Source organism: Sciurus vulgaris, assembly GCF_902686455.1.
Source record: "Sciurus vulgaris genome assembly, chromosome: 18".
NCBI classification, from domain to species: Eukaryota; Metazoa; Chordata; class Mammalia; order Rodentia; family Sciuridae; genus Sciurus; species Sciurus vulgaris.
The window spans coordinates 2,922,977-2,947,083 of NC_136479.1; the positions used below are offsets into that span (position 1 = coordinate 2,922,977).

The following is a 24,107-nucleotide window of genomic DNA, read 5'->3' on the forward strand; positions in this document are numbered from 1 at the left end:
GGACATTTTTTTTTTTTTTTTTTTTTTTTTTTGTACCAGGGATTAGACCCAGGGGCACTTAACTGCTGAATCACATCCCCAGCCCTTTTTTTTTTTTTTTTTTTTTTTTTTTTTTGAGAAAAGGTCTCACTAAATTGCCTGGCTAAGTTGCTGAGGCTGATTTTGAACTTGCAATCCTCCTGCCTCAGCCTCCCTCAGCCTCCCAAACTGCTGAGATTACAGGCAATTGCCTGGTTGGATACCTATTTTTAAAGAAATGTTTTGAATAGCAGTGATACCTTCTCAGGCTTTTAAGTGATAATCATTTCATAGTCTTCATAAGCATTTTTCTTGGTTGTTTAGTTTAGAGCTATGGTGTTTGTTTGGATTTTCCCCTTTCAACTCAGACAGCTATGGAATTTTGCCACATGGAAGCTCAGCTTACTTAAATCTGTAGGGAAGCCATACCCACAGGAGAGGTTTTGGAAGCCTAACACAGGAAAACAACATCAAGGCACCAACGTTGACTAACCAATGTGCCAGGCTTCAGATAATGTGGCCATCCTAGTCCAAGAGATCTTAGAGGGAATAAAAACTGACAGTACCCTTGGAGATTCTTGTCTCCATCTCCAAAATCTTAGAATTAAACCCTTCATTTATCTTCACAAATTTCTTGTAATTTTTCCATATGTCTATAAGGATCACCCAAAAACTTTTCCTTCTTAAGAAAAGGAAGCAGGGCACAGTGGTGCACACCTGTAATATCAGCAGCTCAGAAGGCTGAGGCAGGAGAATGGTGAGTTCAAAATCAGCCTCCCAGGCTGCTAAGCAACTCAGTGAGACCTCGTCTGTAAATAAAATACAAAATAGGGCTGGGGATGTGGCTTAGTGGCTGAGTGCCCCTGAGTTTAATTCCTGCTACCAAAAAGAAAGAGAAAGGAAGAAAGGTCCCCACTGTCACCCCTGCCAAACTGATGTCCTTCATGGACTTGAAGATGGCATCGCATTTCAGAGAAAAGGATGATTTTCATTAGATGAAGGGACAAGGGCAGTAATAAATTTGGGGGGGGGGGTTGGGAATGGGAAGGGAGGTTTTAGTACTAGAGATTAAACCCAGGGCTTCACACATGTTAGGCAAGTACTTTACCACCAAGCTACCTCCTCATCCCGTTTTAAATTTTATTGTGAGACAGGGTCTTGCCGACTTGCCCAGGCTGGCCTCAAACTTGCAATCCTCCTTCCTTAGCCTCCCAAGTAGCTGGGATTACAAGCTTATATTACTGCGCCCAGCTAAATTTGTTTAAAGTTGGGACTTATTAATACTCTGGACATAAATAAGGTGGAACCAGTGTCCTACATTGCTGAACTTTGAGACCTTTGTCCTTAAGTCCCTTGGTAGCAGCCCCTTCCCTTCTCCCTGCTATTGCAGAGTTTCCATCATCCACGGTCAGGATTTGCCCTGGGGCAAGAGAGATGCCTGTGACCTCCTTTGTAGCACCTTTTCTTCCTCTGTGCAGGAGACCAGCTCTTGTACTGGATCAGCAGCATTCCCAGATTGCAAGATGGTGCCCAGAGATCACTCTTGCAGTTCAAAAGCTTCCATCCTCCAGAGTCTCTCTTCGTCCTCTCCATCAGTAACTGGCTTTGCTTACATTTCCACAGTGCATGAGGGAGCTTTGGTCTTGATAGCTTCTGAGATCATCCTGGCACCAGAGTCCCCAACTTGATTTCCCTGGAGACTAGAAGAGAAGGGTTAAGACAGGGCTCAGCACCCACCTGTTCCCTTGAGTAGAGCAGTGGGTCACTGAGGAACCTTTGTGTTTCCACAGTCCCTCCCACAGACAGTCTCTAACTGGCTCCTCCTCACAGCGCCTTTCCCTGTGGAGCTGCTGGGATGCCGCGGTGCTGGCTCCCAGAATTGGGCTAACAACAGGGCCTGACCAGGGAGCAGTTCTGAAGGTGGAGCAAGAGTGGAAAGGGACAGTGCCACTGAACCTACTCACTTGATGTGCTGCAGCCCATGGTTCCCAGACAGAGCAGTGGCAATGCATATGGCCCCATCCATCCCCAAGGAGTTCTCTTGAAGACTAGGCAGAGAAAAGGTGGAGATACCACAGTGAGCCATCAGGACCAGAGAAATGCCTGAGGAGGCACTACCTTGTCAGGAGCAGGGGAGACAAGCAGTTCTGGGTTTGACTTGGTTGCAGGTCCCACAGCTACTGCAAGGTGGCATTTGACCCTTGGGACTGGTGTCAGTTAGCCAGGTTGCCCTACCCAGATTTTAAGTGACTTCTGACTTAAGCAGAATGAATAAAGCCACCAGCAAAGGAAGTGGATTTTAATAATCAGAGGAGTTTGAAACATTTATATCCAGAAGGAGCAGCTAGAGGAAATCAGGACCATTTCAGCCCGTGGGAAGATCCAGCACAGAAGTGTGCTGCTCCAGGACACATGCAGCTTGACAACCACTCACTTGAGCCGTCGGAGACTGGAGTTAATCTTCAGTGCGCTGGCCAGGGCCCTGGCTCCTGCCACCCCAATGGTGTTTCCTCGTAAGCTGTCAGCAAAAACAGGGACAGGCTAAGAAGGATGACACCTCTCCAGATGGATGTGGGGTTACTTGGCCTTCAGCAGTCATTGGAGGTAAGGGCTGCACCTTCCTCACTTTTGGGCACTAGAACTGGGCTGGGCTCTAGGGAGCAGGACACACGAGAGAGAGGTGAGGCTAGCCCAGCCCTGGGTGCTTTGTTGGATCCCTAGTTCTCCCTTTCCATTCCCATGAAAGGCTGGGATGAGATGGGCAAGGCAGCATTCCATCCAGCAAGTGACCAGTGCACTTTGCCTCACAGGGAACCATAAGCAGGGATGACCTGGACACACCTGAGCCTCACTGTGCTCAGCCCTTAACACCAGAGCCCTTAACATCTGGTCTTCTCAGAGACCAGGATCCATGGCCACTGGCTACCACGAAGACCTAAAAAGGGCCTCTGGACATGCTTAACCTCAGCCAGACCAACTCAAAGAGCAGGACAAACTAGTGACTCCAGAAAAAAGGCAGGGAGTGGGAATTGAGACACTGGGGCACAGATGACCTGAAATAATGAAGATAATCTGTGACTGTCCACATCCACTGTTATCCACTATGAGTCTATAGCTTGGTTTCTTTGAGCAAAACATTTGCTGGAGACTGAAATACTCACTCAAGAATCTCCAGTGTTCTGTTCACAGCCAGGGCTTCCCCCAGCGCCTGGGCCCCTGGTGCACCAATGGAGGCTGCCTGGAGGCTGTGAGGGGAGGTGCAATCAGTGCAGGCAGGTTAGGCCTCCCTCCATATCCACCCCTTTAAGAGCAGTCTGTGACCCATCCACAGAACACTGCATCTCCTGCCTACACTCTGATGCCTGAGATAGGTGTGAACACAGGGGTACAGAAAGCACAACAGTCCCCTTGTGCACTGGAGGAGGACACATGGTAATTCATGCTTCTAGATGTTTGATTTCCCAGTTACCAATATTGGCAAAATCAGACACCTTCATTGACTGGTAAAGATCATGGGCAGCATGGGAGGATGGTGAAGGGCCTGTCACTGCAGGTACTTACTAGAGAGCAGTGAGGACTGTGTTTGCCTTTAGTGCACTGGCCACTGCAGAAGCTCCTTCATCCCCAATGGCGTTTTCCTGTAAGCTGAATGTAGAGTGACCTCGTTAGGCACAGGGACACAGGTGGGCACTCTAGCAAGGACCTGCTGTTTTTGGGCCTTCCAGATTCAATTCATACCACACACTAGCCATGAACAAACCATCAGAGTCAAGCAAAGAACACGTGGGAATTGCTATTAACAAGGGTTTGGGACTAAAAGAGGAATGCTTTCCAAAACCAAACCAGAAACTAACACAAAACTCAATCCCCAGACCATTCTTGCTGATTAGGGTTTTATAACCACCCCTCTTCAAAATTCAAGGAAAATAGGTGCTGGCACAATAAAATGACCGAGCTTAGGTCCAGTGGATATGGCATGTAAAGAGATCAGTCTGCAGTCATATTTGATCATGCCCTGTGTGCCAGGTGTGTGCAAGGCAGCAGACAGTTCTTCCCTGTTGGAACTCAGGTCGGAATTTGCAATTAAATGAGCAGTTAGGCCAAGCACAGTTGCAGGGAAGACCTGTGGAGTCTCCTATCCCAGTGTGGTGCCCAGAGACAGATCTGAGCCAACACACAGGTAATAAGGGGTAAGGAGGGCCTGGCACATCTGAGGAACCCACAGAAATTGAACCGAGTTCCTGGAGTGATGAGAAACAGACTGGGAGTGTGTAGGAAGTAGATCTTTACAGGCCTCCCAAGCCATGCTGAGGGTAATACTTCACTCTGCAGGCACTAGGCAGCCATTTAAGGATCTCACCCAGAATGGGGAAACTGTCCAGCAATGAGGGGATGGCCTAGATGTGGAGGCTGCCCGGAGAGGCAGGTGAGTAGGGATGTGGCCTGGATGTTGGCAGTTGGGGGAAACAGGCAGAGTGGGAAGGACACCAAAAGGAAGAATTGACGGGACTTGGAGGCAGGAGCAATGTGCTCTAGCTCCACAGGAGTTTGTCCCAGGAGCCAGACTTGTGGGAGAGAATGTGGCAACCTGTTGTACCTGTGGGACAGAGGGGACAGGCCAAGTGGGTGTGAATTCCACAGTGCTTGGGAGAGCTGGAATGTTGATGTGGAAGTCATTGGGATTCTGAAGGCAGTGGAGCCCTGGGAGAGGAGGTGAACTCGCAGGAAAATAGTGTCACTACAATGGCCTGGGCCAGAACCCTGAGGAGCCTCAGTGTCCGAGAGTGGAATAGAAGAGTAGAATGAGGAAGACCAGCCAGAGAGGGAGTAGCCTGAAGGCGGAGAGAGAAGTGGTCAGGGTAGAAGCAGATGGGGCTCAAAAGGTTAAGCATCAAGTTACCAGTTGACCCAGTAGTTCTGCTCCCTGGTCTATACCCCAGAAAAATGAAGCATGTCCACACAGAAAGTTCTATGCAGATGCTCACAGCAGCAGCATGACAACCAAATGTCCTCCAAATGACAAATGGATAAATAAAATGTGTGTCCACACAATGAAATATATTCCACCATAAAAAGGAACAAAGTACTGATGTGGTGCAACAAAGGTGAACCTGAAATACGGAGGGAAGCTCAGTGGTAAGAGTGTGCTTGGCATGCTCCAGGCCCTGGGGTTCAATCCCCAACCGCCCCCATCCCAATAAAAAAGGTCACAAAAGATCACATGTGTGACTGGATTTATGTGAAATGATGAAATGTCTAGAATAGGCAGATCCATAGGGTCAAATAGATTCATCTTTGAGGGATGGGGGAGGGGGAAATGGTGTGTGCTAATGGGTATGTTTCATCTTGGAATGAGAGATATTCCAAGATTGATCTTGTGTTTGTGCACTTGGGACTGGACCCAGGGCCTGGAGTGTGATGAGTATACTACCACTGAGCTTCCCCAGCACACCTTGGCTTATTGTGCATTTCCAGGTTCATTGTGTCCTACCATGTGTCAGTACTTCAGTCCTTTTTATGGCAGAGATGGCTGTGTACCACCAAGGGTCATCCATCCAGCCCAGCCCTGTGCCTGGAGGCTCTGAGTTTCAGACCTCCCTGCTTACCCCACCTCCCCTCAGCCTCTGCCACACTTACTCTAAGCTGGTCAGGCTGTTGTTGAGCAGAAGTGCTTGTCCCAGGGCCCTGGCAGCACCAGCCTGGATGAAGTTCCACTGCAGGCTAGGCAGACAGACACATGAACATGTGGGCCAGGGGCAGAGCCAAGGAGGCTCTGGAAGTTTCTAGAGGGTCTGATGCAGGATGAGTCCCTGTAGGACATGCCAGAAAGATACCTGATGCTCCCCTCAAGCTTAGTCCCCAAAGGGTTAGCATATACTCTATTAGTGTAACTACAGGGACAAGCTTAAATTTTGTCCAGACAGTCCCTGTATAAAGTGTGGCGCCCATCCCCCACCACGGTTCTGTTGTCTGAGGATCAGCTTCAGGAATCTGAACAGACTACTTGAAGAAGGACAGCCTGGAAAGACCCCTGAGACCTGGATGAGGGCATCCCAAAGCCGGACTGGGTCTAGTTGTGCAGCTCTGCAGAAGGGGCATGGGGGGTTGGGGTGGGGCACAGACTCACTGAAGGGACGTGAGGGCATGGTTTCTTCCCACTGCCACTGCAATGGCCTGGGCACCCTGATCATGGAGGAGGTTGGCTGTCAGGCTGGGAAGAAAGGGAAGAAACAAGTGAACGGGAACCTGTCCTGAAGCTGCCTGTCGCTGGTTACTAGGGAGTTCCACCCACTCCCCCTCTTTCTGAGGACCACCCAAGTCTGTGCTGATGTTAGTTATTGGGCTTACATCTGAGAGAACTTCGGTGTCCTGGGCCAGGCATGTGCCCAGGAGTATTATCCCAAATCCTGACAACAACCCAGGGGCAGGTCCCAGGCTCAGATCAGTGGGTGCGGTGACAGGTCACATGGCAGAATGTGGTGTAGCTGCCCCAGGGGCTTGCTTCCCAATGTCATGGCCCCACATCAACTCTTGAGTCCTCTGTCTTGTGCCAGTGGAGCCCAACAGATTGTCGCCCTTCCTCAATTGTGTCATTTATACCACAATGGGGGGGATTCATGTGAAGGTTGCCACCAGACACCAAGGCTACCTCCTCCCTATCCAGGTCCTTCTCCAGCTTTGTAAAAATGGTGAAGGTGCCAAGCACCTGACCCATTATGATGGTGCCCACTAGCTCTGAGCTCTGGGTAGGCGAGGGGGCGGTGGCATAAATGATCCCAAGGAGGCTGTCTCTACCCTGTTCCCCACACCCTCCCTGATCCCATCACATACTCTAGGTGCTTCAAAGTGCCGTTGATGCAGAGAGCATGAGCCAAGGCCTGGGCTCCCTCAGGACTAATGGAGTTTTCTCGAAGGCTGAGAAAGAAAGATAAGACCCCTAGCTTCCAACCAGGTAGGTAAGGCCTCTGGTGGCAGACTCACCCAGGTGTTTAGGGTTTCCTGAAGCCCAAGAAACCTCAGGTGGATCCTGGGCCTCCCAAGTGATCTTGGCTGATATGAAGGAGCCAGTTCTAGCAAACCAGGGCTCCAAGGGCTGCGAGCCAAATGCTCCCACTCAGGACTAACAAACATACAAGAACATCCAGGAGGAAGAGGATAGGATGACAGGACCTTTGAGGTGTAAAGGGCCAGAGGAAGGTGAGCATGCTGGCACCCAAGGGTTTGCACATGGGAAGGGAGAAGCCGAGCAGGCGATAGGGCTACAACTATCCCCTGTCCTCAAGTGGGGTGAGCGGCAGGATACCCAGGTCTAGAACCAAGCCTGCCCTGGCCACAGGTTTCCCATAATAGGCTTCCCAGCACCAGCTCTTCTTTCCAAGTCCCAGGGTTCCTGATCAGCCTCTGGTCAAACGGATGCCCTGGGTGGGAGGGAGTCCAAGACTTACTTGAGGCTGAGGAGGGTCTGGTTGACACCAAGGGCCCCCATCAGCATGGCCACTCCTGCATCACTGATGGAGTTGCTTTGCAGGCTGCAGACAGAATGTGGCATCATGGCTTGTCCCAGGACCCTGAGAGAGCTGCCCTGTCCAGCCTGGGGCCACAGGCACTGGGTTCAACAGGGAGTTGGGAAGGCCTGGAGATTGCTCTTCTCATCCCTCTTTCCTCCCATTGCTTCACCTTCTGGCCCCCTGCCAGTTCAGGGCAGGTAGGTTTAGCACAAGCACCAAGGTCTAGACTCTGCCTTTGCATGGCTGGTTCCACATGTCCTCAGAGGAGGGCACATTGGTTCTGCAGCCCAGAGAAAAAGGTGCAGCACTCACCCAGCACTCCTGCCCAGTCAAGACTGTGGCAGCCAGCTCCCTCCTTGCCTGCGCACTCATCAAGAGCACTGGGAACTTGTTCTCAAAACTAGAGGTAATCTCATCCCTGCTGTCCAGAGACATGGAACTGGTGGGCAAGGTGGACACAGGGACAGACTGAGAGCAAAGTGCACTCAGGGCTGGAATTAGCAAGGTTCTGGCAGGGAAGTGGTGCTGACTGGCAGCCCTCTAACAGCACTACCAGCCTGTCATCTGCTAGATGGAGAGCCCAGGAATGATTCATCCCTGGAGGGTGTTCAGACAAACTCACTCCAGGCTCTCCAGGCCCTGGTTCACCTTCAGGGCCTCGGCTAGGGCCGTGGCACCTCCATCACCAATGCTGTTACTGGAGAACCTGCAAGAGACAGAATGGGTGAGCCAGCCTCCTGCAGCAGCTGTGCAGGGCCAGGCCTGGGGGTCAGGGCCCAGGGAAGCCTTCAGGGAAAGCAGCCTCTTCGTATTAAGGGTGCCTGGGGCAATTTGCTCTGCCTGGGTCCTGTCGATCTGTAGTCTTTGTAAGTGATCCCCTATCCCTGTAAGAGATCAAGGTAGCAGTGTTCTCCTTGACTCCCTGGCAAGGGCAGGAGGTCACTATCAACCCTTAGTGAGAGGTATTTGTGGTACTTTAATGTGAAGTTTGCCAAGAAATGTGCCAGCTGGGAAGGCAGTAAGCATGAATCTGAAAAGGTGAGAATTCACCCCATCCTGGATATCTGGATCTCCATTCTTCTGCCCCAGTGCTTTGTCATCAAAAGCCAGCTGTCCTGCATCTACCCATCAGTCTATCCATCCATCCATCCATCCATCCATCCATCCATCCATCCATCCATTCACCATCAACCCATCTACACCCATCCATCCATCTTCCCATCTGTCTATTCATCCCTGTGCCCACAAATATTTAGGATGGGATGGCCTTGGGTTGGCCCTTCTGTGTTTCTCACATGAGCTCCTTCAGACTCCTGTTGTGCCTCAAGGCCTCTGCCATCCGCTGGGCTCCTGAGGGCCCGATGCTATTCTTCTGCAGGCTGTGGGAAACAAGAGTGGTCTATCAGCAAAGCTGGCCGCAGCCATGGTCAGGCCAAGGACAGTCTGGGTTTAGGGCAAGAGGTAGAGAAAAGTGGGATCCTCCATTTATACAGCAGTGGGAAGGGATCTCAGAGGGTTTGGTGATGATTTTATGTGGGAGAATAAGGAACAAGGGCAGCTGGTGCCTCCATTGCAAGGTGCCAGAAAGCAGAGACCAGTGGCTGCTGATAGTGCCAGCAACCTCCTGAGTGGGGAGACTTACATACACAAGACCTGCTGGCCCCTCACCTATCAGTCTTCCATCTAGACCACCAGCAGCCTGCCTCCCACCTTGAGAAACCTCCCTGGGGAGAGGGGAGGACAATCAACAGGACAGGGCCTCCTGTGTGAGACTGGATACTAGCCTAAAAAAAAATGTAAACTTCCAAAAAGGAAAGAGACGGTCCCCACTTTCTTAGAGGACACTTGAGGTTGCAAGTCTTCTCTGTCCCATTGAGAAATACGTAAGTCTCTAAGTGCTCAATCAACCTCCTGCCCACTTCACAGCCCAGGAATTTCTTTCTCAGGGTCCCTGTACAAGTAAACATCCAGCAAGGGATTGTCCCTGTCTTCCTGCTTCTGTTGGAATTAGCCTGGGTACCTGGCTCCAAGTTGTGAATACCCGCTTGTCATAAAGATAGGAGATATTTTATTTTATTTTTCCCTTAGATAAAAGCAATCGAGAAATAGATGGTCACTCCTAATTATCTGGTGAATGAAGGATGAGTTATGTGTGACAAATGGTTGTCATCAAGCTGCTCAGGAGACAAGCCAGGATTGCAAATTCGAGGCAAACCTGGCAACTTGGCAAGACTGCCTCAAAATAAAAAGAGCACTTGCTTAGCATGCATGAAACCCTGGGTTCAATCCCTAATCAAAAAAAAAAAAAATGTCTCGTCCTCTTATAAGTTATCATTTACCTTGAGAATGCACAGGATGGGTGCGTTCTCAAGTCTGCTGGACTGCCGGAAAGAGCTACAGCAGATTGCCTACGGTGTGCACTGCAGTTGTGTAATGTTTATTCAATACAAAACTGTTGTGTTCTTTCCTGTTTGTGGAGAGGATTTTGTGGTTGGACAAGAGGTCTTATTTCCAATAATTTTCCCACATCTATTCTTTGGGAAAACAGCATCAAGTTTTCCAGGGGCCATCCAGAGGAGTCAGAAAGCTTCAGCCTTGCCCCATCCATTCCTCCTTGCAGGAAAAGGAGAGAGAACAAGAGCAGGGAGGTAGGGGGAGAAGAGAGGGTAGGCATGTCCACTCACTGCAGCAGGGAGAGGATCTGGTTGGAGGCCAAGGCCTCAGCCATGGACCTAGCACCATCATCCTTGATCATGTTGCTTTGGAGGCTGTGGAGGCAAGGAGGAGCCTATCACTGATGGAGCACAAGAGAATGCTTGGTGTGACCTGAACTCCCACCACAGTGGAGGAACCTCCACAGGGTGCCTGCTGAGAGGGCAGCCGCTGACCTCAGTGAGAAGAGACCATCATGTACCCTCCTGACTGCCCACTACAGTCAGTCCTTCCTGAGGACTTCTCTAAGCACTTGCCTACCAAGTGGGAGCAAGATGCCCATGTTGTCTGGATCAAACAATAACAAGATCATTGCACCTAAAAGCAACAGTACCCAATTACTGGCAGGAATGATGAGAAACTGGAGCCCTCACACTGCTGTTGGGGGATGTAAATGGCCCAGTCTCTATGAAGGATGGTCTAGCAGCTCCTCAGAAGGTTAAACAGAGTTAGCAGGTGGCCCAGCAACTCCATTCCTAGGTATATACCCAAAAGAATTGAAAACAGGCACTTGAATACTTGTACACAAATATTCATAGCAACATTATTTTGATGATGGCCAAAAGTTGGAAACAGCACAAATACTCATTGACAGGTGAATGGATAAACTAATCGTGGCCTCTCCATACTACAGAATGTTATCCATAAAATGGAATGAAGCACTGATGCATGCTACTATTGTAGGGACCATCCAGATGGGTCAGAAGCTTGAGGCTCACCCCATTCATTCCACCTTGCAGGAAAAGACAAAGGCGCCAAACGGAAGAGAAGAGAGGACCTGGCACCATTGATGACATTCATATGAAATGTCCAGAATGGGTGAATCCAGACAGGAAGGATTGGTCATTTATGAGAGGGGTTGGGGAGAGGGGAGAATGGATGGTGACAGCTAATGGGTATGAGGATTCTTTGTGGTGATGAGAACATTTCAGAACTAGTTGGAGGCAATGGTTGCACAGCATTGTGAGTGTACCAATGCCAGTAACCTGGACACTTCAAAATGGTGTTATGCAAGTTTCACCTCATTAGTAATAAGTGGAAAAACAGAACAGTGGTACCTTCTCAACTAAGAACAACCATGGGCTTCTAAAAAGTACAGCAAACCACACCAAATGTTGTCCCTTGAAGAAGGCAGCTTACAGGAGAAGTCTAACACCGTGACTGTGGGGGTTATAGAGGCACAAAGAGGATGCAAGAGCTGGAACTTGAAGCTTGCTTAGTATACACAAGATATCTGGTACCCAGTGGGGTGGAAGCTGGCGTCCCAAGCCCACCATTTTGAATTGTCTCCCACTTAGTAGATGCCTCCTCCTGGAGGCTGAGAGCAGGAGACACGATACATACCTCAGAGAGGTCAGAGTGCGGTTAATCTTCAGAGCATCAGCCAGCGCCTTGGCCCCCTGTGGTCCAATGGTATTACTGCGGAGGCTAACAGAGCAAGAGAGAAAAATGACTCCCAGGGAAGGGAGGAGGGACAGAAAGTACACAGAACTTCAGATCTGGGATCCAAGAAGGGAATGTTATCAGGGTTAGCATTTCACATCTGGTGTAACCAGGGCAGAGATCCTTAATAGGTGAATAAGGAGGGAGTGTCTCAAGATAGCCCGACATGATGGAGAAAAGAAAGCAGGACCTGGCAGCCCAATGGGCTCAGGCACAGTATGGAGATGAGAACCATGATCTGAGTTCAGGGCTGCTGTCGAGCGTGGCTCAACAGCTGAGGAGCTGTGACTTTGTTAGCGCAGTTGTCCTTCCAGCTATCCAGGAGGACATGTGGGTTGCAGGAATGTGAAATCGCTCCAAATGGGACAGGGTGCCCTGCCCAGATTCTGCCAGGGCTGAATCTGGGGCATCAGGGACAGATCAGACCCAGTCACTTCACAGGAGGGAGATGGCATAAAACTCTCCTTGTTCCAGTGGCCTCAGGTGTCCTACTTACTCCAGAGCCGTCAGACTTCTGTTGACCAGGAGGGCTCTGGCCAGAGCTTTGGCCCCTTTGTTACTGATCTGGTTCTCAGTCAGGCTGCCCAAGGAAAGATAGGAGTGGTTATTCAGGTGCAGGTAGGACTCTCACCACCTCTTCAGTGCAATGCCTGTGATTAGCCTCAAGTATCTGAACCAACAGAGCCTGAACACAGGCAGAAACCACGTGACTGACCCCTGGAGCAGAAATTTGACCACAAGAAGGCCCCTGAGCCTGGGCAAGTAGGGCCAGAGAGGACCCTGCAAAGAGTCTTAGGGAGAAGTTTGGCTAGAATATAGCACAATAGCTTCTACCCAAATGAGAGCCAAGAGTTAGGGCAATTACAGAAGTCTGCTATATGGCTCCCAGGCAGCAGTATGATGGTAAAGTGGCCCTCAGGAAGAAAGCAGTGCATGCACGTGCACACGCGCGCACACACACGCATATGTACGCACACACACTACCCTGATGCGTAGCATTTGTCAGTTTCCATGGTGATTTAATCCACCATGGCCAATTTCAAGCACCCCAGCTTGCAAATTTCTGAAAATCTAACAGTTCTCTCAACTGGTGCAAACTAGATCCAGCACTCCATGAATCCTAGTTTTCCTTTACTACAAAACAGCAAATGGTAGTCACCACGAAGCTAACTTTAAAGTTAAAAAAAAAAAAAAAAGAAAAGCAAAAACAACAAAAGCCCTGTATGTATCTTGAAAGGATGATTCCAGCAATACGCAGGCAGATTAATGTACTGTTGCTTCTAATATCCACATTCAGGGATGGTAGGGATGGTGCAGTTGAGGCTTTTTTTTTTTTTTTTTTTTTTTTTTTTTGTGGCGCTGGGGATTGAACCCAGGGCTTTGTGTTTGCGAGGCAAGCACTCTACCAACTGAGCTATCTCCCCAGCCCCAGTTGAGGCTTCTTCACACTTCTGTAGGCCTTCAGCACATGGGGTGCAGTGTTCAACCACAGTCCCCAGGCACGTTCCCAGCTATGCTCTAGGGCCCCACCTGACTCTGGGGAAAGCTTTAGGGGCCAAAGGAGGATGAGGGGGAACCAAGTGGGCCAGGCTCTGGGCCCCCCACATCCTTTCTTTCAATCCTGAAGCTCCTCTTTTGTCTGGTTTACTCATTGGGTTTCTGCCTGATATGTCACTTTTTAAAGGATTCTATTGCTTTAAAAAAAAAAAAAAAAAAAAAAAAAAAGGCTGGGGAGATAGCTCAGTTGGTAGAGTGCTTGCCTTGCAAGCACAAGGCCCTGGGTTTGATCCCCAGCACCACCAAAAAAAAAAAAAAAAAAAAGTCAAAGAACATCCATCCAGGCCTTCTCCTATATAAATGTTCTCAAATTCTAGACAACTAGGGGCTACATAATGTCCTATAATTAATATTTCACAAGCAGTTGTGTTTTTTTTGTTGTTGTTTTTTTTAGAGGTTTTTTGTTGTTGTTGTTGTTGTTTTGGACATTGGAAACAGGGAGGTGGCATTGAGGACCAACTGTAGAGTAGAAGAGGGGAAAGAGAACATGTGGCCATAGTATAAATGTATCTAGCTTCTGCCTTTTTTTTTTTTTTTTTTTTGAACTGGAGGTTGAATCCAGGGAGGTGCTCTACCACTGAGCTACATCCCCAGCTCTTTTTTATTTTCCATTTTGAGACAGGATCTGGCTAAGTTGCTGAGGCGCCTGGCCTCCAGTCTCCTGTGTAGATGGAATTATAGACAGGAGTCATCATGCCCAGCTGCACTAAATTTTAATTAAATTAAAATTAAAACTTTTTGAATTTTAATTAAATATGCCAACCCTGTGCCCAAAATACAGCTTGAGAGCAAACATTGTGTCAGGAGCCCCGGCAGCACACACGGTGCTCAGAAGCACTCCTGTGTCCACGACAGTGTCCGAACCCTGCCAGGACGTTTCTCTCTTCTTAAATGTGAGATGCCTGAGCCTCTTTCTAGAATGGGTGAAAGCAAGCAGACTGCATCCTGAGCCACTGGCCAGTGGAGCAGAAAGGCCAGTGGGAAGGGAATCCCACACCCCATGACCCAGGCGGGAACCCCAGGTGGGGTTTCCCAGGTCAGTGTTACCTGATCTTCTGAATGCGACAGTCCTTCCCACTCAGCACGCTGCCTAGCAACTCCATCACGGGGTCCCGGAACTGGTTGGTGTCCAGCCTTATGGGGAGTAGCAACAACAGGGGAGTGAATGGTTCAGTGCGGCCCCCCCATCCCACGCAGCACATCTGCAGCTCAGATCTACCTCAATGCAGTTCTAGGACCTCACCTACAGGGGGAGCCCTAGGGCCCAGTGCCTGCAAGCCCTGTGTATCTTCCAGGGGCTATTGTCCCAATAACCCATGCACAGGTGCCTGTAAGGGACACAGTCTGCTATCTCTTCTACTTTTTTTTTTTTTTTTTTGTAACTGGGATTGAACCCAAGGGTGCTTAACCACTGAGCTACATCTTATATTTCATTTAGAGACAGGGTCTTGCTGGGTTGCTTAGGGCCTCACTAAGTTGCTTTGAACTCACAATTCCCCTGCCTCAGCCAGAGATTCTGGGATTACAGGCATGTGCCACGGGCTGGCCCTAACCCTTCTACTTCTGAGGATGCATAAGCAAGTTGCCCTCAGGACCTCATCCTACACCATTTCCTCCCCACTTGCTGAGGTCCAGAGCAGAGAACAGACCATGGGCTGAGGGTAGAGTCAGTGGGCGTGGCTTCTGTCAGCACTGGATGGCTCAGAGGTATTCATTAAAAGGTTGGATTGTGCTCCCCAAAAAAGCATTTGTCGATGTACTAACCCCCAGCGCCATAAGAACAAGGCCTTATTTGGAAATAGGGACATTGTAGGTGTAATAGTTAAGAGGAAGTCCTGCTGGAGTAGGGATGGTAATCTACAGTCGTGGTGTCCTTACAGGCAGAACCATGTGAAGACAGAGACACACAGAAGATGGCGACTTGACAACGGAGGCCAAGTTTGGAAGGAGGTGGCTACAAGCCAAAGAGCACCTAGGATTGCCAGCAGATGCCAGGAGCTGGAGAGGCAAGAAGGGTCCTCCCTACAGGTTTCAGAAGGCGCACAGACCTGCCAATGCCTTGATTTCAGACTTCTGGCCTCCAGGACTGAGAAAATGAATTTCTGTGGTATTAAACCACTGAGTTCTGGAACTTGGCTATGGCAGGCCCAGAACTAACCCAGGGGACATGGTGGAATGAGGAACCATTCCAAGTCCTGCTCTTCCTCTGCCCACACTCCATGCCCACCTGAGGTTCCGGCAGTAGAGCAGCTGGGGCAGTAGGCTCTGGAGGACACTCTGGCTGAGGCACAGGGACAGGTTGGCCTCCTGACTGCAGGTGTCAGACACCTGCAGGAGATAGGCCAAGGCAGCACGGTGTGAAGGGCTGGTCAGCCTGGTGAGGGCCCCACTCTCCATGGCCTCCTCCACACTGCAGGCCAGCTCCGTATACTGCAGCTCATTCAGGCAGTGCAGGACGTTGATGGCACGGGCACAGACTGCAGTGTCAGGCTGCAGGCAGCCCTGTAGGAGCTCAGCCACCTGGGCCCTGCAGCCCTGGTGCTCGCCCTGGGCCAGCAGGGAGCCAGCCAGCAGGGCATTAACCCTTGGAGACAAGAGGCCAGAGAGGAAGCGCAGGAACACGTCTAGTCTCCCGTCCTCAGCCTGCATGGCCCGCTGGGCTGCACTCCTGAAATGTGTAAGGAAGCCCAGCCTGGGCCAGGACATGCCGCTCTCAGTGAAGAGGTCAAAGATGGCTCTCCTGGAGGCACTGTAGTAATACGCAGCTGCCACAAACTCCTGCAGTGACAGGTGGGTGAAGCAGTAGGCCACCGAGGAGGCCAGCGTCTCCTCCTGCTGCAGAAAGCAGCTACACAGGGCGCTCTGCAGCAGAGTGAGGTCCACACCAAATGCCTTCATGTCTTGCTCATAAAACACGTACTTCCTCTTGACCAGCCCATGGAAGGCCAGCCGGCCCAGCGTCCCCACCATCTTGCGACCACTGTGGGCTACCTGCTCGAGCCGAGGGCTCACCTTGCCCTTTTCCTGCCCTTCCCTGCTGAGGGCCATTCTAAAGTACCAAGAGTAGAGCTCACACAGGGTCCGTGGAGGCCACAGCTCTGCGTCCTGGAGTGTAGGCCTGCTGCGATACGAGTGGCCCAGCGCCACCCCCGTGAGGCTGCAGAAGGCTGGGACGGTGCACATCAGGTACAGCGCCCTGTCAGCCTGCACCCGGCTCAAGACCTGGTCCAGAAGGGTCTGCTCCTCAGGGAACATCCGCTCCAGACACACCTTGATCTCCTCCTCAGTGAAGCCTCGGAGCTCAGTCATCCGGTCCACCAGGCCCCCTGGGATCTGGCCAGCCACACTGGGACGGGAAGTAATCCAAACAGAAACTTCTGGAAAGAGGTTGCCTCGGACAATGTTGGTGATCAGATGGTCCACCTGGATCTCCTTCTTGGGGTCTGTACAGGCCACAGTGTTGGAGAAGTCCAGAGGTGTTTTACACTCGTCCAAGCCATCCAGGACCAGGAGGACTCTTCCTGGGGCTGCCACATCCAGGCCAGCCTCCCCAATGTTTGGAAAGACAGAACAGAGGAGTCTGTCTGCAGATAGCTTCTCATGGACATTGAGATCCCGGAAGGTCAAGGGCAGTACCAGCAAAAAGTTCTTGCCCAGATGCCCCTGGGCCCAGAGGCGGACAAAGTGCTTCACCAGTGTGGTCTTCCCCATGCCAGCCACCCCAACAGTGATGGAGATTCGGGGTGGGATGGATACCCGGGACAGAGGCAGGAAGAGCCTGTCCAGCCCGATAGGCCGAGCAGGGCGCCGGCCCCCGCGTGTGGCCTCCACTTGTGTGAAGTCGTGCTCTGTCAGCTGCAGGTCTGTCAGGCCCTCCACCAGCAGGAGGCTGCCCAGCCGGTGTGAGGGGCTGCTCAGTTCTGGACCGCCTCCCATCCTTCTCAGCAGGGCCTCACGGTACCTCCGGATCCTTGAGTCTGTAGGGCACAGGTCGGAGGGCAAGATGAGTAAGGGCCAAGGCCAGGGAAAGAACCCGGTATACCCCTCCAACACCAGCCTCCCAGCTGGGGCTTACCATTGCTGTGGTGGCCCAGTGGGGAGTCTGGCAGCCTGTCAGGAACCTGTGGGATCTGACCACCCTGACTGCCCTTCCAGGCCAGCAGGTCCACCAGGGCTTTCACCTGCTCAGCTGGGGAGCTGGTGCCATAGGCCTGGCTGGCCGCCCCGCCTGTCCGCACCTCCTGCTTCCTCATGGAGTCCAGGATTGCATCCAGGACCTGTGGAGACAGGGCCCAGACCTGCTGCCTGCTGCCTGCTGCACCCGTTTGGTGTCCTGGAACAGGTGAGCAGCCCTAGGCATGGGGCAGGAACCACTTTCACTTTCTGTGGGGGCCCACTGGCCTGGCCTCTAGGAAGGAGCTGGAAGGGCTGTTTGTTCCTGGATAGTGAGAAAAATATGGGTATAGGGGTCAAGTGGGCAGACCCTGAATCTGCTGCTTACCAGCTGGGCGACCCTGGGCAGTCTGCGTCACCTCTCTCCACCTTGGTGTCCTTGGTGTCCTCATTTGTGACCTGGAAATGATGAGGTTATGAGCAGTTTTGCTGGAAAGGAGGGAGGAATGGAAGTGGCCTGCCTGGGAAGGACACAGACTATATGATTCCAAGTAGTCGGCATGCTGGAAACCACAGGAGTGTGGCGATGTGGGAGGAGCCCTGGCAGTGACACACTCTGTGTGACACTTTATCATGGATACGTGTCATTTTGCATGTGTCCAGACTCAGAATGTCCAATACCAAGAGGGAGCCACACTAGATCAGGCTCTGGGTGTAGGTTCCTGGTCATAGCAGGTGGCCCCCTGCAGGGGTGCAGGGCGTGGAGGTGGGGAGTCTGTGGCGACTCAGGTGCTTGAATGGCTTTCCGAAGCCTTCCTGGAAGTGGGGGCTCCCAGCCCTCAGGCAGAGACACCAGGAAGCAAAGCCATGCTGAGACCCACTCTCCGGCACCCTTCGCCCCTCTGGCAGTCCTCCTGCAGCCCAGGTGAGGACCCCAAGGCTACCTCAACCTCTGTCCCTCCTCACCTGGCTCAGGGGCCACAGCAGTCCCTCTAGCAGGGCCCCAGGGACTCAGGAGGTGGGAACCAGCCACCGTGTTCTATGGTTCTAGGAGAGAAAACATGATGTGAGGTCAGCAGAGATCACGGTTTATTGATGCTTCATTAAAAATGATCTAGGAGTTGTCACCACCGAAACATTGGAACCAGACCAGGCGAGACCACCCTCGTGAGCTTCAGGACCCCATTGACTCCCCTTCTTCTTGCTCTTCTAATCATCAAATGCAGTGGGTGCATGCAGGTGAGGCTCTGATAGAAGGGGCAGTGTGCAGATTCCCGTGGTGGTCGGAGGTTCTCTTTAGCCCTTTCGGTGAGACTTGGTGGTTTTCTTACCTAGATCTTGCCAAATAAGAATTTATCATTTACATCTACACATTTTTAGTTTTGTTGTAGTTACAAATATTCTTGGTATAAAAGAAGATTGATTTTGCATTTTATCTCATAGTTGATCCATGTATTAACATTGGTTCTTGTTTGTCAATTTTCTTTGAGCTTTCAAATTCCTTTTACAAGAATGTTTTTATATATTTATTTCTAAACTGTCACTCTTGTTTTGAATGGTTTGACTCCATCGCCTGCCCCTCTTCCCTGGCCAGTGCTGGCCGTAGCCACTGTGGCCAGACTGTTGAGTGTGGCAGATTTTTATGACAGATTTCTAGTTAATTTTCTTCTCCCATTGAGGAAGATCCCTGCTTTCCTGTTACCACTCAAATAATGCTCTGTGCTGTATATTGAAGTCTATGGGGTCACAGACATTCTGCTGAGCACTGTTTATGCTACTTAGTTCACTTCTTGAGATATCTCATTAGCATTACTTCTTCCATTTTATAGACGAGGGCACTGAGACTCAGATGTCAGGTGACTTGTCTAAGAATACGTGACTGGGAAGTGGTTGAGCTGGAGTGACAATCAAGACCTCACTGACCCCAGTGCTGTGCTATATTATCTGTACCACTTGTGATAGGTTCACACATCCTTTACAAATTAGGAATATTGGGGCTGGGGTTGTGGCTCAGTGGTGGAGTGCTCACCTAGCCTGTGTGAGGCACTGGGTTTGATTCTCAGCACCACATATAAATGAATGAATAAAATAAAGGTCCATCAACATCTAAAAAATATTTTTGAAAATCAGGAATATCTGTTAAATTAGCAAACAGCTTTTTATATATATTGATATCATCATTGATTTATTTCTATTCATTCATTCGATGAGAAAAAAATTATTAAGGGCCTCTTGTGTGTTCTAGGCACTGGGGTGTGAAGCTAGTTGATAAGTCCTTATCCTGTGAGTGTGGGGCAGGGTAGGGGTGGGGACAACAGAAGAGCAGTGCTGGGGTGCAGAGCCCAAGAGGAGGATGAGTACATCAGCCAGGGCTCCTGGTGGTGACCAGAGCTGAGATGGAACACAGGAATGGGAACGGGCTGGAGGGCTGGGGGTAGGGGTCTCCGCACACAGTGTGCAGGGAAGGCCTCTTTGATAAAGCTACAGAAGAGCAGAGAAGGGCAGGGAGTCATCAATGCAAAGAGCATTTCAGGTAGAAAACAGCAAGTATCCTGTGCTAGAGGAGGAGGCCAAGGCCAGAGGTCCTGGGGCATAGTGAGTGAAGAAGTGGGCCCACCCTCAAGTGAGGAAACAAGGTCAAAGGGGATCAAAGGGGAGCTGAGACCCAGTAACCGTCACCAGGTTTGGCTTTATGCTAAGTGTGGGGGAGCCCCTGGAGGGAGCAACGTGACAGGTGTAGGTCAGACCTCCCTGCTGATCCATGAGCTGACAAGTAGATTTCTGATACTTAGACAGCCTTGCCTCTAGAATATGGGATGGCATAAGGGTGAACACATAAGCCAGTGGAATAGAAGGCAGAGTCCAAATACACATGTAGATTCTTCACACGTAAAGGAGTTTGGACCTGTGAGAAAAGTAGCATTTCAAATCAGTGGAAATGGGATTGGGCCATTGACCAGCATACGAGAAAAACTAAGAGCTTTTAGTTCACATTAATATAAAATGTAATTTTAAAGGGCTAAAAAATTTTAAAAATTATGAAACCATAAAGTTCCAAAAGAAAATATGAGGAATATCTTAAAATAGTCTTTGGGTAAGGAAAGGGTTTTTTAAGGTTAGCCATAAAACCCAAAATCCATAAAAAGGAAGACTAACAGATTTGCCTTAATTTACTTAAAATATTAATTAAAGTATTTCCAAATAACAGATACTATAGTTAAAACTGGAAAAAACACACAAACCAGAAGTAACATTTATGAGATACATGAAAGAACATTACTGTCCTTAATATATAAAGAACTCATGAGCTGGGGTTGTGGCTCAGTGGTAGAGTGCTTGCTTCGCATGTGTGAGGTGCTGGGTTTGATTCTCAGCACCGCATACAGGTAAATAAAGGTTCATAAACAACTAATAAAAATATTTAAATATATATGTGTGTGTGTGTGTGTGTATATATATATATATAAAATTTTTGTATATATATATATATATATATATATATATATATATAATTCTTACAAAGCAACAAGAAATAAATAACCCAAAAGATTTATGGACACAAGGTTACCATAGCAACTCCAAAATCCAGTGAGCCATCATATGCTTCCAAATGTCCTGCTCTGTGGAGTGATGGGGGAGGGCAGTTTTGTTTGTTAGAATATTTTAAATTAAGGAAAGGATAAAATAGCAAATTAATAGGTAAAGATCCATCTTAGAAAAAAACAGAATCATGGACATAGTAATAGAAAAAAAAGACAGATAATTCACAGGAATATAAATTACCAAGGTATTCAAAAGATGTTCAGTCTCACTAAGTATCAAGAAAGAAAGCAAAACTTGAGCTATCATTTTTCATCTAATTGGCACATCTGAAAACTTGTGGGGATTTATCCTAAAGAAATACCTGGACAGGTGCTCAAAGACTCCACTGGGAGAATGACCCAGGAACATTGTTTATGGCAGCAAGAAATGGGATGGGGAGGAATGGATTCCCACCCAAAGGGACTGGCAAGGTAGGCGACAGCCAAGCTTGCAGTGCTAGGCCCGAGACCACACAGGACAAAAGGCAGTGCCGGGTCTCCGTGGGAGGGTGGCCACAGCACACTCTGGTCTCTCTCTTTTTTTTTTTTTTTATTGTAAACAAAACTCTGGTCTCTTACTATAAGGTTCCAATCACTTCCTTTGAGTTTCTACTGCACCTTTCAAGTACACAGTCCATGAGTTCTGACAAATGGATCCGTCTAAGCAACAAATGTCACAATCCGTAAATGCTTTGTTCTCCAAGATTTTCGCAGCCCCTTTGCAGGCTCTTCCTTTCCCGCTCCTCAGGCCTGAGTCCATGGGTCCATTATTTTGCTATAATTTTGCCCCTTCGAGAAGTTTGTATTAATAGAATCCTATGGCATCCACAATGTATTTGTATGTGGAAAAAATATCAGTTATGATTGGTGCAATTTTTACCTACCTATAGGAAAAAGTTATAAGACAAAAGCTGGAAGTATATGATAGTGGATTAAGGAATTGTTTCTTACTTTGTGAATTTCAAGTGCTCAACTTTTACTAACATTACTTCCCCTCTCCAATTTAAACAGATTGCTTACAGAATTATCAATGTAATAATGCCCACTAAAAAACATTTAAATAACTGGGCGTGGTGGTGCAACTCTGTAATTCCAGTGACTTGGGAGACTGAGACAGGAGGATCAAAAGTTCAAGGCCAGTCTCAGTAACTTAGCAAGAATCTGTCTTAAAATAAAAAATAAAAAGGGCTGGGGGTACAGTTCAGTGGTAGTACACTCCTGAGTTCAGTCCCCAGTACCTCAATAAATCCCATAAAAATCAAATGCCTATGAAAAACTTTTTAGCAAAAAGTTTGCAAAACCTGTATACTGAAAAATTATTAAACATTTCTGAAGGAAACTTTAAAATACCCTAAGGAGGCACTGGCCTCCTTAGGCTCATGGTTGAGAAGACTCAATATTATTAAGATGTCAATTCTCTCTAAATTGGCCTATAGATTCAGTGGTATCCCAATCAAAATCCCAGCAGGCTTTTGTGGGGACAGGGGCTGGAAATTGACAAGCTGATGTCAAAACACAGGTGGAAATGTGAAGTGCCCCAGAGTTTCCAAATCGTTTTTTTTTCTTTTGGTCCTGGGTATCGAACCTGGGAACCCATCGAACCTAGGAACCCGGGTGGGGAGGATCTACCACTGAGCTGCACCCCAGTTCTTTTATTTTTTAATTTGAGACTTAGTTACTCAGGCTAGCTTCAAACTGTGATCCTGTGCCTCAGCCTCCAAGACACTGGGATCACCGGAGTGCACCACTGCTTTCAAAATGATTTTGGGAAAATAAAGCCAAGGACTCCCAGTAGACAATGTCAAGATTTACTGTGGAGCAGTGGGGTACTGGCACAAGGTAGACAGACCAGTGCAATAGCACCCAGGGCCCAGAAGGAGACCCACATCCCACCGTCACCTGACTGACAACAGTGCACACAGCAATTCGATGAGAAAGGATGTTCTTTGCAGTAAATTGTGCCAGCCAGTGAGATGCCCACATGGGCAAAATGTACCTTGACTCCCTTCCTGAAGCCATATATAAAAATTAATTTGATCTGGACTATAGACATAATGTGAAGGATAAAAATGTAGGAGAATATCTTTATGAACTTGGGCTAGGTAAAAAGGAAACATGAACAACTTTGACCCATGGAAAAAAAAGGAAATTGGACTGGGAGCATAGTTCAGCATGCACAAGACCCTGGCTTTGATCTCTAGTGTTGAAAAAAAAAAAGAGAAAAGAAAGCTGGAAACTGGGCTGGGGAGATAGCTCAGTCGGTAGAGCTTGCCTTGCAAGCACAAGGCCCTGGGTTCGATCCCCAGCACCCCCCCCCCCCCCGCCAAAAAAAAAAAGCTGGAAACTAAATCGGAATTAAATCATTAAAATTAAGACCATTGCTGGATGTGGTGGCACAGGCCTGTAATCCCTGCTACTCAGGAGGCTGAGGCAGGAGGTTCACAAGTTGGAGGCCAGCCTGGGCAACTTAGTACCAAAATAATAATAAAGAATAATAATTTGGACAAATGAGGAGATGCAGGGGGCCCTGTCACCCTTCATCTCACCCCAGCCCACCCCAGGGCAGCCACCTGTCTGCCTCTACTTGCTGGCCCTGAGGGCCCTAGACGCTGCCCCTGTGGGCTGGAGCCTTCCACAGACCTCTGAGCCAGCAAGGTCAGGAGGCCACAGGTGCCATCACAGTTGTTCCCAGAGTAAATGGCTTCCAGGGAAGTGGCAGGGGCCCCTGCAAGCCCAGTTGACAGAGGGGAAGACGGGGCATGTGGGCTTCATGGGGTTCTTGGAGGATCTGAGTTGTTGGATAGGGCAAGGCTAGAGGGACAAGGGGGTGGTCACTCCATCTCCTTGGGAGCTTTGCAGGTGTCTCCGTGGCCTGTCTCCCCAGCTCTGAGTGGGGAGGGTGGATCTAAGGACTCCATGGGGTTGGTGTGGCTCAGACCCTGGCTCAGGCGCAGCACCCGGCTCACCTCACTCCTGAGGAGACATGGTCCGCTGTCCCCTTCTCCCCATCAGTTTTGTTTCATACTTCACTCCGGGGGGCTCAGTGCTACTGAGCCTGCCAGGCCCTTCCTGAATGGCTGCCCCTGATCTGCCCACCTGCAACTTGAGGACTGGGTAGCCTCCGTTAGTGACCACTGCCTAGTCGGCCTGTATCTCCGGCCACAGTGCCTGTGTT

General features: G+C 49.5%; 1 protein-coding gene across 2 annotated transcripts; it reads right to left on the reverse strand.

Moving 5' to 3' along the window:
* Window positions 1–210: 210 nt before the first annotated feature.
* Window positions 211–22,066, reverse strand: NLRC3 (NLR family CARD domain containing 3). 2 transcript variants are annotated; one of them, XM_079120086.1, is made up of 18 exons: window positions 21,817–22,066; window positions 17,314–20,153; window positions 15,466–17,215; window positions 14,286–14,372; window positions 12,178–12,261; window positions 11,583–11,666; window positions 10,211–10,294; window positions 8,822–8,905; window positions 8,149–8,232; window positions 7,464–7,547; window positions 6,850–6,933; window positions 6,146–6,229; window positions 5,656–5,739; window positions 3,580–3,663; window positions 3,180–3,263; window positions 2,453–2,536; window positions 1,983–2,066; window positions 211–1,718 (listed from the first exon to the last, which is right to left on the reverse strand). In XM_079120086.1, exons 2-18 carry the CDS (start codon window positions 17,489–17,491, stop codon window positions 1,628–1,630), a joined length of 3,198 nt encoding a protein of 1,065 aa, XP_078976212.1. In that variant the 5' UTR covers window positions 17,492–20,153; window positions 21,817–22,066; the 3' UTR covers window positions 211–1,627. The 2 variants fall into 2 exon arrangements, with proteins under 2 accessions (XP_078976212.1, XP_078976213.1); XM_079120087.1 differs by lacking the exon at window positions 8,149–8,232.
* Between the last annotated feature and the right edge of the window lie 2,041 nt (window positions 22,067–24,107).

Excerpts from the sequence above, each read along its gene's own strand:
- NLRC3 (XM_079120086.1), bottom strand. The coding sequence starts at position 17,491 with ATGAGGAAGCAGGAGGTGCGGACAGGCGGGGCGGCCAGCCAGGCCTAT. Across the intron at positions 8,233-8,821 it reads AGGAGTCTGAAGGAGCTCAT|GTTCTCCAGTAACAGCATTG; the intron begins GTGAGAAACACA and ends TGTCTCTTGCAG. Across the intron at positions 2,537-3,179 it reads AGAACACTGGAGATTCTTGA|CTTACGAGGAAACACCATTG; the intron begins GTGAGTATTTCA and ends TTTTGCTGACAG.